At 39.2% G+C, this 20,281-nt stretch overlaps 1 protein-coding gene across 6 annotated transcripts in view; it reads left to right on the top strand.

The window, feature by feature from the left end:
• MPPED1 (metallophosphoesterase domain containing 1) overlaps nt 1–20,281 on the top strand; it is a 63,232-nt gene that overhangs the window by 2,802 nt on the left and 40,149 nt on the right. For all 6 annotated transcript variants that reach the window (XM_086885176.1, XM_086885179.1, XM_086885177.1 and 3 more), the window contains exons 2-3: nt 11,921–12,183; nt 17,144–17,329. In XM_086885176.1, the coding sequence (XP_086741302.1) occupies nt 12,032–12,183; nt 17,144–17,329 (338 nt within the window). In that variant the 5' untranslated portion in view covers nt 11,921–12,031. The remainder of the gene's footprint in view (nt 1–11,920; nt 12,184–17,143; nt 17,330–20,281) is intronic.

Here is a 20,281-nt window from a genome sequence, read left to right as displayed (position 1 = left end):
TAGAAAGTGCATTCATAATTGATAATTTTAATGCTTTTCATCCATGAGAACAGTTTTCATCTCAGTTGGTTAATAATCATAATAAAAATAACTCAGTGCAGTCCATTTGATTCTTGCTTAATCTTGTTTGGAAAAATTCAGATGGGATGTGGAAGGTAAGCTGAAGGAAAAGCCTTTTCACATGTTCAGTTATGTGAAGAAATATGAGGAATATTGCAGCATACAGTATGAGCTTTCAAAATAAGACTCAGTGTAGCACTGGAAACTTTAATTTGGGTGTCCTGGATCATACATTGGTTTGGGTTCTGTGATCGTTTTCCATAGGTCAATTTCATCTGTCTGAGAGTGTCTGAGAGCAAAGTGGTCTCTTATTTCTGACTTAAAAGATATGCTTTATTTTAAATCCTGGCCATTCAAGGTTATATTTCAAAATATAAGCAAAGTTGGTAATGTAAGAGAGTTCTTTAAGTTTGCTGGATTGTTATCCTTTGGCTTCCTATTAGAAAATCATATTTCCAGTCAATGTAATTACAAATAAAACAGCATGAGAATATGATGCTCGGGCAAGGTTGCAGAGTCCCTGATAAGTCCTGATAAGATCTACTGCAAAAAGTGGCAGAGCTGTTACAGTACTGGCTGTTCCCCTGCTTCTGCAGTAACCACCTCTGGAAGTAAAGCAGTTCACTCCTGGGCACTGCTCACTGCTTGACCTCGTTGTTGAAGCTGTTAACAAGTGTGACAGTTTTGCCGTGCTTTGACAAGGCAGTGGGAATTGTATTAGGATTAACAGTTAGCCACTACGGTATATGTGTGGCAACTTGCAGTCATAACTGATTTGGGATTCATTACAGTAACCTAAACACAAAATACTTAGTATCTTCCATTCAGTCATGATTTAAAATGCTACAATTTACTACGGGAGTAAAGACTGAGTTCATAGTATCATTTAAATATGCTGTATTGTGTCTGTCTAATATCAGTGTAGTAAGGGCTCATCTTTACTGATTGAGAGGTGTAATGCAGAAATGCATTTCAATTATGAGTATCAGCCCTCATTTGTTACATACTCTTAATTTGTACATTTTTGCTAAAACCAAGAGTATATCACTTTTCTTTGCAAGCTTACTTTTTATGTGGTGTGTCCTCTTCACCTTTTATGTGGCATGTCCTCTTCTCCTTTTAAACTGAATTCCTCTGCCATGCAGTCAGCCCAGCTTTCGTTATGGCATCAAGGGTCTTACCATTGAACCAAAGACTGAAGCAAGCAGAGCAGCTGCACAAGTAGCATATGAAGGAGGCTGATGATGACTGATATTTTTCATTGTTTTTTTTCCGTGCTTTTCCTAATTGGCTGTTTTGCACAAGCCTCCTTTTTTGCCTGCTCTCAGAATCGCATCACTTCGCTTAATGTGCTGTGTAACTTGGGCACCCTGCACCCCACTTTATTCTTTATCACCTTTTCCTTTTTCTCACTGACTCTTATCATATCCCATCTTTCCACTTCTGTCTTTTGTAATGTTAATCTTGCATTATTTTTTCCTTCTTTGTAAAAGAAAATGGAAGGAACACAGTGTGCTGGCATTGCACCGATCATTCCTGTGCTACACTGTTTTCCTTCCATACCCTTTGTTGAGTTTCTGGGGACTGTAATCTGGGGCAGAGACTGTTTTACTGTAGAGCTGTACAGTATCCAGCATCATTTGCTGCTGGATTTCACCTGGTCTGTGGACACTCATAATATATAGTAATAAAAGGATTATTTTGGCTTTGTTGTTCTTTGATAGAAAAGGAAAAGATTTCTATTTCGAGGTTTTCTATTCTGCATTGCTCTTCTGAGTTTTGTCCTTCAACACTTTGTCTCTAATATAAGTGGATTTTGGTAAAAGTTCAGGACACTTTGCTTAATGTAGTGGGGTGGGGTAAATTAGAGCTTAGCTACTGACAGAGGTTAACTGTCATGTACCTTCAAAAAGAATGACGATAAATGTCAATTTCAACATATATTAGTGGAAACCTCAGGTTTGGTTTGTCAACATCAAAAAAATGTTCAGATTTCACCATGCTGATTAAGTAAAACAGAAGGGAAAATAAAATTTTTTAAAAATGTACAGCAAGTCCATTTCCAAACTTCGTTATTTTCCTCACAGATATTTTTACATTTTGGTCTATATTCACTTTCCATCCCTAAACTGTGTAGTTTTAATTTAGCATTTTTTTGTGTCACATGAAAATAATTTTACCACTGCAAATAAAATTTTTCAAGGTTTTTCAAGCTGCCAGTGAATCAGCTGATGGACAGTGCACAGCTCTGGGAGCCACAGTTCAGGGGTAGCCTTTCTTTATCTCATGTGGACCACATAGGGGGGCCCTTTGTGGACAGCACTTCAGGGTAGGAAGAGTGGCTGTTGGCCATTTTTTCCTTACATCAGTGCTGGAGGCGATACCTGGAAAAATAAAGGTAACAAACCCAGTGATTCCCTCCCTGGACATGATTCAGATGACATGAAGGGTTTCAACAGGATAGATGCAGCTAAATGAGGGAGAGGTGGAAACAGCAAAAAAAAAAAGAAAGTAATATGACAGCATACTTAATTTTCAAAGTTCTGTGTATAGAGAAAAAATGTAGCTGTTAAGAATTTGCTTGTTTAATTTTATAATTTATCTCCAGGCCTTAGAAAAAGAGACACTGATCTCTGAAGTAGTATCACTATAAATGTATTTACATGTGAGCTGTGTTCTACATGCCACCTTTGACTTATGTGCTACTGCTTTGGCATTTCATTCATCTTGAACTACAGGAATGGATAGGCCACTTTTCTTTAGTGCTCTTGTCCTTTTAAGAGCTGTTAGCATCAGATTTCTTTCTGAAATCAGATGAGAATACTGGCAGTAGAATCCACAGCAGAGCGGGTGCTGTTGCATGAAAAGGGAAGACCCTGTCAATTTATTACACACAAATTCCACTGAAATCAATTTGGATAAAGTGAGTGTTGCAGGCAAGTGGCTTTCACCCACAGGGCTTGTAACTGAAATTTTGCTAGGAAAATTTCTAGGAAATGAGAATGTGGCCACACAAAAGATGAAAAGAACATTCTTCAATTAAAAATTAGACCAAACTCTCTTAAATGTGTTTCAGTATTTACATAGTCTTCTAAGTAAATAATATTTTGAAAGATTCAGGACTTTAACCAGAAGACATGCCCAAATTTAAACTGAAATATAGAATCAAACCCCTACAACCCTAATTTATTCCTGTTACAATGTCCATTTTTTGTAATTTCCCCACATAACTTGTATTTTTGGCTGTTTTCCTTTAGAATGAGTATTCTCATTTGGGGACTTCTAATTTTTCCTGTATGAGTATTGTTTACATATGCATTGTTTACAGTAACATAGAAGATTATATATTACTGCCAGAGAGTAAGGCAAATTTTTTAGAGTGAAGAAAGATTTTTGTGGCTCTTAAATATTTATTTTTAATTTCCTTCCCTAGATGTAATTACTTACATAGATTAGGAACCTCTGCAGGTATTTTTAGATAACTGAAGGTAGTACTGAGCAGAAATAGAATATTTTTCAGGAAAAAATATTAGGTTTTACTTTAAAAAAAAGTATCTATTTAAATATTTCATAAAAATATGATAATGTTTTATACATTCAGGCACTATCGTATGTAGGATTGCAATAATGCATTTAACCTAGACAAATATTCAGTCTATTTGTAAATCTTAGAGCACTCCAGTGTCTAAAATATATTGGATATATGGAAAAGCACAAATTCAAAGTGAAAACAAAGCATTCTTATTAGATTGTGTTGATTTTTCAAATTAAATAAATGAACAGTTTATTTGTATGGATGAGAAATTGATGCAGAAAATGATACTGCTAATGAGCCAAAATAAAACCAAATCTTCATAAATAGAATATTCATTTACTGTATAGTTTTGGGAACCATGTAGGAAAATGAAAAAAAGTAATTTAAAATTATATGATCATTCAAAATAAGACTGACAAAGAAGGTTTCTAAGTGGTAATTGTTTTAAATGAATATAGAATTGGATTTCTTAGGTAAATGTGCCATTTTTGTATTTGCTGAACTCAGTGTCTGTATCTTTTCCTGAATGCCTGGTCCAAACTGTGGTGTACAGTAGATACAGTATATTTTTGGATGAAACTTCACAGACGTGGATGTTACCACATAGTCCCAAAACCAAAATAATTTATGTTATTTCCTATATGCTGTGTCCGTATCATCTTTTAATTACAGGTGAAGCTCACAAGTATGCTAGTGTTTTTCATAAAGAAAATAATGAGAGAAATGTGCAATATTTATGTTCGAGAGCAAAGGAAGTAACTACTTTGAAGAAAAAAAAATCAGTCAAGAATTTTCTCATACATGTACATGACAGGATATTATAACCCGCAAAGGAAAACAATGGCATGTGTTTTAGAATGGTGAGAAATAGCTTGGGGGGGTTTTGTTACCTTTTTTTTTCCCCTAATGTAGGTTAAGGAGATTGAAACTATAGAGAAATAAGAGGTTTTATCTAAGTCACTGTTCTTTTTTCTATGTTAGAAACCAGATTGCTCAGTGTCCCATAGATCTGCAGTTAACAAATACATGAGATATATGATGAGGCACTGAATTAGGAGATTCTAAACAGAAGAGGACAAAAAGAGTAGGGTTTTGAGACTTACAGGTAATTCAGAATTTCATTCCCTGGTTTTGCTTATATGAGTGGAAATAGCTATGAGTTCCAGGACAAAGATACAGTCACAGAACTGAATATTATTTGACTGATAACAGTTATCAAATTTAGATTTGCTGGCACAGAAAACCACCTCAGACATTTTCTAAAAAGGCTTAGAAGTGCATATTTAGTTTTATTTGTTTATTTTTTTAAATGCAATGGGAAATATTCCTATCTCTGTCAAATCCTATTCATTTAGGAATCCTAGTGATTCCCTCAACAGAAGTGTGCATGATCAAATTAAAATCCATGAGTGTCTCCATGACATTTGATTGTACTGCCTTCCCTTTAAAGTCCTCATTTGTCAGGTGAGCACACCAGGCTGCCAAGGAGAGGCTCACTGGTTTTGCTTTTCCAGGACCTGCATTCTGTTTCAGAAGATGAAGAGGAGGAAGAGGAGAGAGCCTCTGGAAAGGCTTTCATCAGCAGCATGATTTCCCTGGCTCATCCTTTCCCACAGAATAATGCCTTTTTAGGGTTATTTCAATATTCATTTTCTGGTGGCAGAACTGAAGATAGTAGACTCATTCCATTGATTTGCCTCTATCTGAACTGTCTGAAATAGGTATTTTAGCAAAAACTCTTAGTATTTTCAGCCTATTTCTCTGAGTAAGGATTGAAAATTAAGCTTTCTGATAGATAATGTTTTCATAGTTTTAGTTACTTTCCCATGAAAGTCCTATAAACATAAGTTGTTTATCACATACCTTCTAAGAAAGGTCTTTTGGTGGACGTTTCTCATGACCAGTGTGCTTGGGAAGGTGGTAACTTAATTATCCAATCCGTGGTGATTTTTGCGAATCTATAAATACTGGAGTCAGAGAATAAAGGACGGTTTTTTGTTCTGACACTGAGAGTGTTCATGTGAATCATTTTGTGTCCTTTAGCAACATAAGTGGTTGCTTTTCTAGTCTCAGTATGGTCACTTACTGGTGGTCAGTTTGTAACAAGCATTTTTCAAGAGGTTAAAACAAAAGCAGGAGTTTGTGATAATGAAGATGGTGGTTGTAAAAATATTATTGTGTCGATTTGGACCATTGATGCAAAGTACTCTATAGTGATTTTTGGGTGTTTAAATAAAGGGTCTACTTCCCCATGTAAGGGATCTATTACAGTTTATGAAGGGTTCTGTAGTTCAGGGAAGACCTGGGCCCTTGTAAAAGCGCTTGAAAGAGTTTCTGGTTAGCAATGTCCCAAGATTTGCATGAGAAGCAAGTGTGTCACCACGTAGTCTATCACAAACTCTCACACTCCCCTCTAAGGTGCTTTACTGCTCTTGTCTTACTGGCTGTCCCTGAAAAAAAAAAAAATACAACTCTGGTGTTTTATAGCTGCACAGAAATGTTTGCTTTTTATTTTTTTTTATTTTTTTTTTTTTTCATATTACATTTTGTTCTTTCATTGCCTCCCCAAGCCCCAGCTTGTCAGGCTGGCAGAGCAAAATGAACATGTTTTCTGTAGCTGCCTCTTTGCCCCTGACCTTGGTACTGCCTGGAGTCCCAGTATTCTCTTCTTTCATTGTCTAAGTTGCAATGGAAACTCTGACAACATTCCTGTTCAGCTTCTTGCTGGGATGTGCTACAGTCACATTGTGCTTCTTAACCTCCAGATGTTAGCAACTTAGCAAAGTTCATTCCTCAACAGAGAACACTTTTATAGTTTTCTCCTAATTAGTGACTTTTTATATTATTATTATTATTATTATTATTATTATTATTATTATTATTATTATTATTATTATTATTATTATTATTATCATCATCATCATCATCATCATCATCGTCATCATCATCATCAATATTTTATCTTGGTTTTTAGTTATTTCAGTGACATCTGCTTGAGCCATGTTGCTTCCATTCGCTTCATGTTGTATTCATATTGTGTGCTGCTGAATTATTTTCAAGAAGTGTCAGTGGTGTTTTTAGACTTGAGAGAAAGGGTGGATGATGAAGAGAACAGTGGGATCAGTGAAGTGAGATACGGGGAGAGATAGTGGACATGAGAGTGAACCTAGAATAAAGCCAAATCTGTGAATGAAAAAGTGAAATCAAAATATAATATTGGCTTGAAATGAAAAAAAAGGAAAAAAAAGATAAATAGGATGCATAAAAAGGCTGGGACGTTCATGCAGACAGGGAAATATATATGTTGGTGAGATATAACACCAGAAATTTCAGGTTGAAAAAATGAAAGAAAAAGAAAATCTTAATGCAAAGATGGACTTCATAAAGAAATATATCTGGGTAGTCCTACCTGCTTAGTACAGTAATTTTGTGAGAGGTGTTTCAATCCTCACAGTTTATGGCCTGATGTGAAGCCTTCTGAAAGCTGGAGCAGTGTCCATTGCACACAGAGCAGTTTGGGACCCATTTGAACACGCTGGAGAAACAGCAGGAAAATAATGTACAGGGAACATTGCTGCTTTCTATAAGAAGATGGAATAGCTGATTTAATAGCTTTTTCTCAGTCTGTGATTCCAACAGCTAGGTTTGTGATATTTATTTTAGTATTCATGTTCTTGCAGTCCTTTTTACATTTCTCTGTTTTTCCCTGGCAGACATCCCACAGCTCCATAAGTCTGGGGGAAGAGGATGGTTAGCATGTTGTTTCTGTGGGGATTTGAGTCTTAACTCTCTGTGTTGGTAATGCTAGGCATATAATTTTAAAACTTGCATGCTACAGAAGCAGATAATTATTTCCCTGCTGCATTTTATATTGTGGTGTTGGAAAGCAATATATTTCAGAATATTAAAAGAAAGAAAAAGTTACAATTTGGGGGACTATTGGAAATGGAAACAGAAACAGGGGAGTAATGGGTGTCAGTCTGGTAATCAGTCAAGCTGGAAGGAGACAGCTTGTTCTGTTGAGCACCAAGAATGTCAGTAGTCAGCCAATCACTTATGCAGGAAGAAAACCATAGACTGAAAGGTAAGGTTCAAAGATATCTGTGTATGTTTCTGAAATGAGCTTGCTATTGAATTATGCTTACTGATCCTGTGCGTTACACAGATGAATTCTGTTTAGCACAGGGCATTTCTATGATTGCTGTTCATTTTGGTTTTTTGCAGGATCTATCTCCTTTTCCCTTCCCTTCCCTTCCCTTCCCTTCCCTTCCCTTCCCTTCCTTCCCTTCCCTTCCCTTCCCTTCCCTTCCCTTCCCTTCCCTTCCCTTCCCTTCCCTTCCCTTCCCTTCCCTTCCCCCTTCCCTTCCCTTCCCTTCCCTTCCCTTCCCTTCCCTTCCCTTCCCCTTCCCTTCCCTTCCCTTCCCTTCCCTTCCCTTCCCTCCCTTCCCTCCCCTTCCCTTCCCTTCCTCCCCTCCTTCCCTCCCCTTCCCCTCCCCTCCCCTCCCCTCCCCTCCCTCCCCTCCCCTCCCCTCCCCTCCCCTCCCCTCCCCTCCCCTCCCCTCCCCTCCCCTCCCCTCCCCCTCCCCTCCCCTTCCCCTCCCCTCCCTCCCCCTCCCCTCCCCTCCCCTCCCCCTCCCCTTCCCCTCCCCTCCCCTCCCCTCCCCTCCCCTCCCCTCCCCTCCCCTCCCTCCCCTCCCCTCCCCTCCCCTCCCCCTCCCCCTCCCCTCCCCTCCCCTCCCCTCCCCTCCCCTCCCCTCCCCTCCCCCTCCCCTCCCCTCCCCTCCCCTCCCCTCCCCTCCCCTCCCCTCCCCTCCCCTCCCCTCCCCTCCCCTCCCCTCCCCACCCTCCCCTCCCCTCCCCTCCCCTCCCCTCCCTCCCCTCCCCCTCCCCTCCCCTTCCCTTCCCTTCCCCTCCCCCTTCCCTCCCCTTCCCTTCCCTCCCCTTCCCTTCCCTTCCCTTCCCTCCCCTTCCCTTCCCTTCCCTTCCCTTCCCTTCCTTCCCTTCCCTTCCCTTCCCTTCCCTTCCCTTCCCTTCCCTTCCCTTCCCTTCCCTTCCCTTCCCTTCCCTTCCTTCCCTTCCCTTCCCTTCCCTTCCCTTCCCTTCCCTTCCCTTCCCTTCCCTTCCCTTCCCTTCCCTTCCCTTCCCTTCCTTCCCTTCCCTTCCCTTCCCTTCCCTTCCCTTCCCTTCCCTTCCCTTCCCTTCCCTTCCCTTCCCTTCCCTTCCCTTCCCTTCCTCCCTTCCCTTCCCTTCCCTTCCCTTCCCTTCCCTCCCCTCCCCTTCCCTTCCCTTCCCTCCCCTCCCCTCCCCTCCCCTCCCCTCCCCTCCCCTCCCCTCCCCTCCCCTCCCCTCCCCTCCCCTCCCCTCCCCTCCCCCCTCCCCCCCTTACCCTTACCCTTACCCTTACCCTTACCCTTACCCTTACCTTACCCTTACCCTTACCCTTTTCTCCCTCTTTTTATGATTTTTATGTGTCCAGGGTTGGCAGTGAGTGACTCTCCCTGAGCAGAAGGCTCAATATGCTGCTACACATTTCTTTTTTCCGTTTTTATTTTTTCATCAAAGGAAATAGGTTCTCTTCCCATTTTTCACCTGTATATAGGGTGAATTTTTTGCTGAGTTTGCTGCCATTCTCTCAGGATGGCCTGATGGTGTGATTCACTCACTTTCTCATGTGCAAGGGTTGATTCCTTGCCTAAAAGAGTTCTTCAGCATTAAAGGGTGTGTTGAGTTGTGTACTGGACGTGTTTCTGTTCCCAAACAAATTTGTGTTTTGAGTTAGATTGTGTTGGTAAATGCTATTCCACTACCCCAGAAAGAGGAAGAGGGCCAAAGAGTGGTTATTGGGGTACATGCACATTTATCTGCTGTTTCTGCAGCAGATTTGACATCTGACTTGTGATAAGCTGTGAAGGACAGAACCCAAAGAGGAGACTGATAGAAGCTGTTTCCTCAGCTGCTCCTGAGAGCTTCCTAAAGCTAAAGGGAGACTATAGGTCCCTAAGGCAGTACCTTAACTTCTTTGAAACCCTGGTTCAGTTGTGTGTAAAATAGGCACAATCCCTGAATTGTAAAAAAAGGCTGTATTTTTCAGGTAGTTTGAAATCCTTATGTAGAGGTGTGGAATCATAAATTATTTATCTCACTGGAAAATATTTCTAGAGGTCACCAGCTCTAATAGTTTCTTTCAAACAGAAGTAGGTTTGCTTAGAACAGTTTGCCCCCTATAAAATCTCTGACCTTGACTATTCAAACTTCTTTACAAATGCAACATTTAATACAGGAAACTCCTTAGGGAAGGTTCTTCACATCTGCTGTCATAATTTCTTATTTCCTAAATGTAGCAATTTATACTTGATTATTCTTACAAGGATCGTGCCTCCCTTCCCTTCCCTCCCCCTGCTCTGGCTCGTGCTGCTGCTTCTTCTGTAGCCTGAACGTGGCATTTGAGAGTGTTTGAAATCCCAAATTTTCTTTGTTGTTATTCTAGCATTTCCTTACCACTCCATTCTAGGGGAGGGCATGTAGGAATCTGCTCCTTTATTCTGATTCTGTTTTACTATGGCTTGTTAGTGATAGCAAGTTGTCATCATTTTACAGGCATTCAGCCAGTAACAAAAACCAAGCTGAATCTTTCATTTCAGCTTCCTGAGAATAAAATTTTCCCAAACAAAAATACTCTGCCACTTCTTGGAGCACTTAACATCTGCAGGAGATAAGCAGAGGGCTGCAGCCCAGATTTTTAAAGATGCTTAAGTCCTTGACTGCCACTGAACTGAATTGGACTTAAGTACTCATAAATAGCTTTAAAAATTTGAATGACTGTGAAGGTCTCCTTCATCCATCACTCTCAGCAGTGGTCCCTTCAGAATGGCAGAAAGGCACATCAGCATGGTTGCAGAAAATACTTCTAGTCCTGCTCTCCAAAACTCTGCATATTATGTAGCGTGGCTTTTCATTAAATACGTCTTTGAATCAGATTGCTTGTATTCCCTAGAAGAAAAGAGCCCCTGCTTGCATGAAAGTCAATATTTGTCAGACAACTTTTAAAAAGGATGCGAATTATACTGAAAAAATACCCACCTTTATAACTTATAATCCATTTTTTATTAAAACTGGGAAATAAGAATAAAATTCACATTAAATTACTTTCTGCTGTTTCTAGGGGATACTCTTTGCATTCCAGTTGGTTTCACATTGTTCTTCCCCTACCCAAATCTTGGTACTGCTGTTCTAGACTTGCATAATCTTTGGGGAAAAATTTATTCCCAAACAAAAAACCTGTATGGATTTTACAGTTTTTTAATATTTAGTAACATTTAACTGTGTGTTAGCCTTAGAGTCACTCTGTTTTCCTGTGAATCCAGAATTCTGTGCCAGTACTGACTGAAAAGTGTTTGATGAGGGGAGCCCTGTCTCCCTGAAAACTAAAGCCTTCTGATAATGTTTTCGTAGTTTTAGTTACTTTCCCATGAAAGTCCTATAAACATAAGTTGTTTATCACATTCCTTCTAAAAAAGGTCTTTTGATGGACGTTTTGCATGACCAGTGTGCTTGGGAAGGTGGTAACTTAATTATCCAAACCCTGGTGATTTTCGAGAATCTATAAATACTGGAGTCAGAGAATAAAGGTTGGTTCTTTCCTGTTTTAACACTGAGAATCATTTTGTGTCCTTTAATGACAGGAGCCCTTCATGTTTATATCCTTCACTCAAGGAGTTGTGTCCTCCTCAAGAGCTCCTTCAGTGATGCTATAAAACCAGAATCAAGTGCACAGAAGGCCATTCACTTTTCTGTTGATGTAAAGAACAGGCACTTGCAATGCCTCTCTGTAATAAATGTCACAGGGTTTGGGAAAATTTACTTAAACTAGTTATTGTTCAATGAACTTCCATTTGAGTGGTGCATAGTCATGTATTCTGTTTCAGGTTTGGTGGGGGTTTTTTGAGGGAGGAAGGGGAATAAAACTTCATCAGTTCTATGAAAAAAATAATGTAAATGATTGTGTTGGAAAAACATTGTGATTTGATGTGGTTTTTGAATGATGGTCTTGTCTTTTGGGTTTTGATTAAAAGTCTGAAATACTTGAGCTATGTTCTGTAGCAAGTTTACTTTCACTCCATGCTTCCTACCCCTAATTAAAGCACGTTCATCAGGTCACTGAGCTGGAAAAGTTTGCGATATATATGTACATTGTATATGTATATGTATATATGTACATTGAGCAGTCTGTCTTCGTCCCTCCGCCTTCACCTCACATTAAATAAAGCCAATTCCAAGCAGGTTCAGTGTCCGACAGTTACACTGCATCTCTCCCATCTGCCGTAGGTGTTTGGAAGGGGAGTGTGCTGGCTGGGCCGGGGGCTGTCATGGTGCTGGCCTCCACAGCAGGAAGATAGCAGAGATGGTAGCCTGAGGGTGCCGGTCCCACGCACAGACATGGCCTTCGCCCAGTCCCACATCATGGCAGCCAGGAGGCACCAGCACAGCCGGCTCATCATCGAGGTGGATGAGTACAGCTCCAACCCCACACAGGCTTTCACGTTCTACAACATTAACCAGGGACGTTTCCAGCCCCCACATGTGCAAATGTAAGTATTATAGTGTTATTGCTCCAGCACAGCCTTCAGAATGGTTGTTGCCTTGTCAATGTGGTATTTGATGGACCAATCAAAAAGAATTCAAAGAACACTGTTTTGCTGAATTTCTAATAATATTTACTGTAATGACAAGAAATTGGTCCATTTGAAAAGTTCTTTGTTAATAGACTGGAGAAAGATTTCCTTATTGGTGTAAGTAATACGTATTAAAAAGAGCAATAAAAAACAAGCAGTGGCAATAAAACATAAGATGCTACAAGGATGATACTTTCTGCAAACTTAATAATGTTTGTTTGCTTTGTGCACTTGCATATTGATGCACATAGCTGTTGAAAATACCAAGCCTGGATCTGTCCAACACACATTCTGTTTGGTTGGTTATATTACAGCTGCATACAAGGGAAAAATTATATCAATACATAAAATACTGTGGGCACCCATCCGACAACTTACTTTCTGAAAATGCCAAGTGCTTAAAGAGTAATTAAAATAATGTGTTTGTTTCTGACTTCTTATATAATGACAATATCAGTAAAATTAACTGCTCTAGATAATTTACTTGTAAAGTAAAGTGGAGAATTATAATTATGAAATGAAACCTGCCATAAAGTTTAAAGCCAGGCGGAAGAGCAAAGTAGTAAAACTATTACAAATAAATTAAGTATAAAATTCTACTGTAAAATATTTTTATAGGGAATAAAAATATCTCCACCATTTTATTGTGTTTATTAAAGAGAGAAGCAGCTTTATCTTTAGATCAGATGGCTGGTTTTAATTTTTAGATAGAACCCTTTTCCTTTTGGAAGACTGAATAAATAGTCACCTAGTTTACATTTTTGGTATTTAATATGATTTGATAACTTAAAAACGTATGTCATGATTTCTGCAGTTAAAAAACTCAGCACTTGTGACTGATTGAATGCTGTGTGTCTATTCAGTCAATGCTTCTTTGGAATAAATTAGATTATATTAAAAAAAATCTGATGACTAACATGTATATCAAGATGGTGAGCAAACACTCAGTTTTTGGGGGCAGTATATTATGGTCTGTGTTGGGGTTTTTTAGATCCTACTGAAATGCAAACAGTAAAATGAGTGGAGTGTTAGCACTTGGAAACATCTTTTGTTTATAGAGCTGGCAAATGGTAGAAAAAGTACAAACAAACAAATGTGGGTTCAGAAATACTTTTACAAATGAAAATGCCAAATGCAGGTTGCCTGATTTGTTGAGGCTTAGCTATTCTTTGTGAATATTCAGACAGCTCCTGGGCACTCAGGAATTTGTTTCCTGGTGTTAAAAGCAGAATATTTTGTACTAGACTGCAAATAATTGATTTATTAGTATTCACTTGGTTCTCAACAATATGCTGTTTTAAACTTCTAACCAGTAAGAAATCATGGTACTGGAGGCTTAGACAGTCAACTACATGATAGAAACCCAGCACCCAAGCAAGGAGTTGAAATAAGCTATCCTGAGAAAATAGTTCCTCAGAAGAGTTTAGCAATTTCTCATGAATGTTTAATACTGTTGAAGCTTGAGCAAATAGAAGAACAGGCCGAATCAATTGCAACATGTACCACAATCTGACCTACGCTTTCTCTTTGTACAGAAATAGTAAATAATGTTTCTGAATAACAGCAGGATTTCTTTCTCTTCCTACCAGTGAAAAGAATAGTAACAAAAAAGGGAAAAGTAGACATAAAAAGGGTGACAAAAGCACCTTTTATTCACATGATTGTTGCGGGTGAAATCTTAGCCCTGCTTCTGTGCATGCAAGTTTAGTCCTTAACTTCAGGGAGATGAAAGCTTGTGCATGGTTAAAAATACCTCCATTAGTGATGTTGCAGGCAATGATAAAAATTTCACACAGACCTGTTAACATCTGAACTCACATTAAACTACTTTAACCATGGGGGAGAGGGTTGTGTGCTCCTTTTCTTCTGGATTCAGTCCTGCAGCTCTTCCTTGGTTCTCTGTGCAGGTTTGGACTTCTTATTTGATGTTTTAGCTCCCATAACATGCTGACAGCCCTTTTCAGACCTGTTGTAGTCTGGCATCCCTGTGCTTGTGAGATGACTGGGTGGCCTCTGACAAGAAGGGTGCTAAATTCTGCCAGTGTTTCCAAGTCCATCAGTCATTTCTGGAAAGTGCCTGTCTCATTCCTTCCTGAAGTACTAAAATCTAGTGTATAAACTAATCTCTAGAAGTGTTTTTGCTCTGAGATGTTCCAACTTTGCTTTTCAGTTTCTCTGCAAGTTTTCCTACTGATCTGAAGAAAAACAAAAGCATTTGCACAAAAATAATCAGCAGATCTGTATTCCTCTGCTCGTGCTGCAAGCTGTGCATTGGGTGTTGGTGTGACAGCTGCTGTGGGAATGCGTTACACAAGAATATGGGGACTGAGCCTTCAGAAATTATTTCCAGTAATACAGCTTAGATGTGTTTGCGAAACTTGACATATGCTTTTACCTATATATGGTCTCAGTGCGTGCATATCACTTCAACATGAGAAATCTGCATGTCATTTATTTGGGTGGAGGGTTTTTTTGTATTGATGCCCTTTTCCCACAAAAATTCTCTGGCCTATTGCAGAGAATTTGAAAGTTACACATACCTCAGCAACCAGGACAATGCTGTCCACACTTTCCCCATCCCCATCCAAAGCACATGAATTATGTGCTGCATAGGGTTGCTGTGGTAAGTCTGCTGTTCTTTCCACACAGCTTCCTATGTGAAATGTACACTGCTCCCTGACACCCAGCTCACTGCTGTGCTGAGCTTTAAAAGATTTCTGAAGGAGAAGCAGTACCTGCTTTAAAGGCTAACCTACCATGAAAAGTCAAAAAGTGGTGTTTTAGACCAGTCCATATCCTTATGTTTGCCAAGGCAGTATCCGTGATTTACAGCTGGCTCAGTAATGCCATCTGTAACTCACTTTGGGAAGTGTTGGGCGGGGAGAGCAGTAATTCAGTTTACTGGACTGATGTTTAATCCTTTTAACTTGAACAGCTACAGTGATAGCCAAGGGCAGCCCCTCATCATTTTTATCCAACCATCCCAGTTCATTTTGTGAGCTGACTGCATCATCCTTCACATAGCTCCCACCTGAGGGCAAATCCTCACTGCCCAGTCTAAGCCCCACCATTCACCATCCGCATTCCTTTGGACCCCTGCTCTCTCCCCTGGAGCTTGCCCTGTGCAGCTCTCTCCTCCTCCAAAACAGAAGCGTTTTTAACATCTCAAATATTTTCCTTCATCTGCCCTTCCCCATGTGCCCTACACGAGGTGTTACCAGCTGCTCAGAGTCCAAGCACTGCACTCTTTGCCACCCAAATTTTGGTGTTCCTGCTACATCCTTGCTTACATATGCCCCTAGCATGTAGTTCATCAGGTAGGATTTGATCACAGCTGGGTTGACTCTTCAGCTCATATTTAGCTACTTCCTGCTCAAAACCTGGAACTTCAGAAAGACAGCCCTAAGGTGTTTGTACTAAAAGGCCGCTCCTCCGGTATTGCTCTAAAAAACCCAATATCTCTTCTTCCTATGTGGGAAATATGGGTATAAAATAATTGGTTCATACTGTGGTTTTGTAGTTACATTGTAGAAAATGCTAAGATCTTTTTCTGTATTTAACAAGATTACAATGGTTTAGATTTGTTCCTCACTCTCTCAGTAATCCTGTGAAGTTGTCAAAACCACCTCAGTTTATCTGCCTATAAATATTATAGAATTTCTTGACACAGCAAAAAGGTTGAGTGATTAAAGATTGTTATCTTATGCCTTTTAAGCAATAAAATGCTTTTTGAAAATTTACCTAGAAAACAGAAGTAGTATTATTAAAAGCAAAGATCTCTATAATTTTTTTCCCCAGAGTTTCTTTATGTAAAAGTAAGGTCCTGAATTGAAGCACAACCAGCAAGGGATAGAAATATGTACTATATACTGCGAAAGTGAACAAACTAATTTTATTTGTCCTTTCAAAAGAAATGATGGAAAAGTAAAATAGTTCATAACAAATCTGTATATCTCTCTGGTTTCTAGTGACACTAACATAACTCTTGCGTTTCTTGCTTTTTTGATTTTTTTCCCACCAGAATTCCCTAACTGGAGTAGCAGATACAGTATAGCTGCATATAGACAGATTTGCTTCTATGTATTCAAACAAAATATGGATTGAAGTTAAAAAGATTAATTTGAAAACAAATATTCCTTCCATAGCAAAGAGGTATTCTCTGACTTTGCCTTGTAAATTATAAGTGAGTCTCATCAAACTGGGTCAGATCTTTTAGTTTCTTCAGTTTTGAATGTAGAGATTGGGTTCTGAAAAATGCAGCCTCACCCCTCACAGCATCTGATTTCATTTAGTATAATTAAGCCCAGAAAGTCGTCACTTTGTCCTGACAATAGTCAGGCTTTAATGTACATTTACAGCTGTTAGGAGAGTTTTTATGTTGCTTTTCATTAATGGACCGAAACATAGCTCCAAAATACGTTAATTAAATTTGCTGGAGTTGAGTAACTTGCAGAAAAGTTGTAATTAGGAAAAAAAAAAGCATCTACATGTATTTATGTATCTAAAGTAAGTCTTTTCCCTGTGTACAGTGTAATCATATTTAAGCAATGAAATGGGATAGTACTTTTCCTTTGAAACTGGCAATACCTTTGATTTATTTGTGTTTGTGTAAGAGTTAATGCCATAGTCCAATCTTTTTCCTTTAATCTCTCAATTAATCTATCTACCCAACAAATACCAAAAATGTTGTGATGTGAACATCAAGAACTTTTACACCTTCCATTAGTGTTAGATTTGTTTTAATAAATCCTTCCATCAGGCAGATTTAGAAGTCCATAATATTTTGTTAAAGGTAAAAAGTAATATTAGAATTGCAAAGCAGACGCTAAGAAGTACGTAAATGCTTTATAACCTTGTTATGATGCATTTCCTACAGGGTTGATCCGGTGCCCCATGATGCTCCGAAGCCTCCAGGATATACACGATTTGTCTGTATTTCTGATACTCACTCAAGAACTGATCCCATCCAAATGCCATATGGAGATGTGTTAATACATGCTGGTGATTTTACTGAGCTGGGACTTCCTAGTGAAGTAAAAAAATTCAACGAGTGGCTAGGTAGGTACTGAATTCTGTGTGGATTCGTCAGTAAATTTGTTTACTGATTGTACGTGCCCCTTCTGCCTCCCAGTTAAAAACCATCACACACTCAGAAATCATGAATATTTATCTGAATTTTAAATTTGAATGGCAGCAAGCAGGAATCACATTTTTTTTTCCTTAGTTTTAACAAATATTTTTGCATTTTTCCAACTGAGCAAATAGGATTTGTGAGACTATTCATCTGTTCTGCCTTCACACTCTCAAGTGTACATTAAGCAACTTCTTGGTGTTAGCAACAATTGAAGTCAGGAGGCCTTTAATGATTTACATAAAACCTCTTCCGTACATTGTTACAGCTTCACTGCCTCCTCCAAAAAGTTGTTGTGATGGAAAACATTTTTCTGTTTAACCCCAGAGGGCTCATAGGTTTGGGTTTTTTTAATATCTGAGGCTCAGCTGCACCACAGAGATTGAATTCTGAATAAAGCAAACCGTGTGTGCCCGTGGTTGCTGCCTTGGATGTAGCAGACCAGATGTAGATGCCTTCTGTAGGCAACTTTTGGCATTGCTAACTAAAATTCTGTTCCACTGGGCAAGAGAGTGATGATTTACATGTGCTTCTGCAATATTTTGTATATGCTAAAAAAAAAATAAAAAAATGACAGTGAAAATTGGAAAGCATGCACTGTATCCAGACAAATACCCTCATCAGTGCCGTTCCTGCAGCATTGCAGATGCCTTAATTTAGAATAAAAGCGGCTTCTGGATTCTTATACTTCATTAATAAAACAAAGGTGAGAGGGAATGAAGGAGTTGGAGAGAGAAAGGACACAGCTTAAGGGTAACAGATTTCAAGTTTTTGTGTTGATTTTATTTCTTGTAGTTGATATTTTTGCATTTTTTTTCTGACTTTCTTTTTTTTTTCCTTGCTACATATTGCAGCATTCTGCACTAGGAAGGCACAAAGCAGACAGATGCATGTAGGCTGAAATGAAATTTAAAAAGGAAAGTCAGGACTTCACAATTTAAATAAATATTTACTAGCAAATAATTATCAGCAAGGCTGATAAATATTTATTTGAGCTCAGGAACCCAATAATATGCCTCACATGGAACAATTGTTTTGTTCTGTGACTCTGAAGGTAGGAAAAGCATGTGGAATAATTGATATAAAGCCATCAACTCTGTCTCTGCACCCAAATGGAACAGGTTGGTTATAAAACAGCAAGTTTTGACCCTATTTTGTAGGTCTCTTCTATGTATTATAGTAATGTGCTGAAAATAGCATTTACAAATTATTCAAAACATATGGTTACCCCTTCTAAATAATCCTGATTTTATTTATCTGCTGGTATGAAGAGAGAAGTGCTTTGGGATATTGCTGGTGAGCAAGGATGGGGCTGTGTGCATTGCTTGCTTCACAGCTTTTGTCTCCAGTTCTCCATCTGCCTCCCTGCTGGTCACAGCTGTACAGTGTTCTGAAGATGTCTGTAAGCTGAAATCATCTCAGAATGGTAGAGAGATTTCCCAAGGAATTTCTGTGATATTCTCTTCATCATTTTTATTAAAAAAAAAGGCTTAATTTTCTGACTTTTCAGGCATGCTTCCAATTTCATGGTAGTGTGCACTTGGGAAAAGGTGATCTTGGTGGTTGGAGTTATATTTTACAAGAGTGTCTTTGAGATACAGAAAGCTAGCAAGTTAAAAGGCTTTCGTTTAGTTTTTAGGCAATTTAAAACAAAGATTTAACTTAAATTTTTAATAAATTTTTGTTTGATTGTTTCAAATAAACAGGTTATCAACTTTTGAATGCATTGAGTGTTCACAAAATATGCAGTAAATGGCAGAATGGGTAAAAGCATTCCCATGGAGAAGGAATTTCAGGAGGTTCTGCTGGTTTTCCATGTTTTTGTAAAGGCATTAATCTCCAAGAGTTTTGAGTTTTCCAGATAGCTGCTTCCAATACCTTCCATAATTTTGCAACTCCACAGCCAACACAACCTTCTCTTTCTTCCTTAGTATTTTACTGGTTTCTTGAGAAAGTAACTGACAGACTCTGGCACCAACTTTTCCTCCACTGAGATTCTTCCTTGCTGCTGCCTGATTTCCCTGTTTATTCCTTCATGCACAGGGCTCACTTTCCCACTTTGTTCTTTGTCTAATTCATGTCTTCCACTGTCATTAGATTATGACTTTGTTTATACCTTGCAATGAACACTAGGTTTAGTACACCTTCCCTTGATCTCAGCTTCCCCTCAAGCATGAGATACAAATCCTCTTCCTGCTTTTGCTCCATGCCTTTATGTCCAGTCCTGACTTCAGTTCTGCCACACCTTCTTGGCTCTGCGCCACTCTGGTCTCTGTTTCATCTTTCCAGATGAACTTGCCCTTCAGCAAGTTCAGATTTTATCTTTGCGCTTTACATAAAACTCCTGTGACTGTCTGATGGAAAATTTATTTTACATTACCGTCATTAACTTCCATGGGCCTTATGGTTCTATCAAGCACATGCTTAAGTGTTGTGCTAATAGAGGCACATCGGCTGGATGAGTCATCCCCTAAAATCTGTTCTCTTTTCCTGACTGACCGTGGGTTCCCAGGAAAGCCACTACCAGCTTGGATAATGCCGCTCATGATCCCAGTATTGTCCTTGGCTGGGGCTGGTAGCCCAGGTGCTCTGTTTGGTTGCCCTTTAAGTCACCAAGTGTTACACTTCTGACCCCTAAAGCCCTCTACTTCATTTCAGTTTGTCCTTTCTTGTGTTTTCTGTCATATGTCTTTTTCTCTAAGCCCTTTCTCAGGGAGACAGTTGAGGTTTCTAGGTCTAGCTTGGTATCCAGCTCTGTGGAAGAGATAAAACGTTGGTGATCACTGCATGGGCTTATTTTCTCAGCCTTCTCTGGTAGGCAGTCTAGTGCTACTTTTAATTTGATATATAGATTTTTCTTCTCTTGAGTTTTTTAATTGCCTT

Source organism: Cyanistes caeruleus, chromosome 4, assembly GCF_971803275.1.
Source record: "Cyanistes caeruleus chromosome 4, bCyaCae1.hap1.1, whole genome shotgun sequence".
Taxonomy (NCBI): Eukaryota; Metazoa; Chordata; class Aves; order Passeriformes; family Paridae; genus Cyanistes; species Cyanistes caeruleus.
This window is presented reverse-complemented; position numbering and strand designations above follow the sequence as displayed.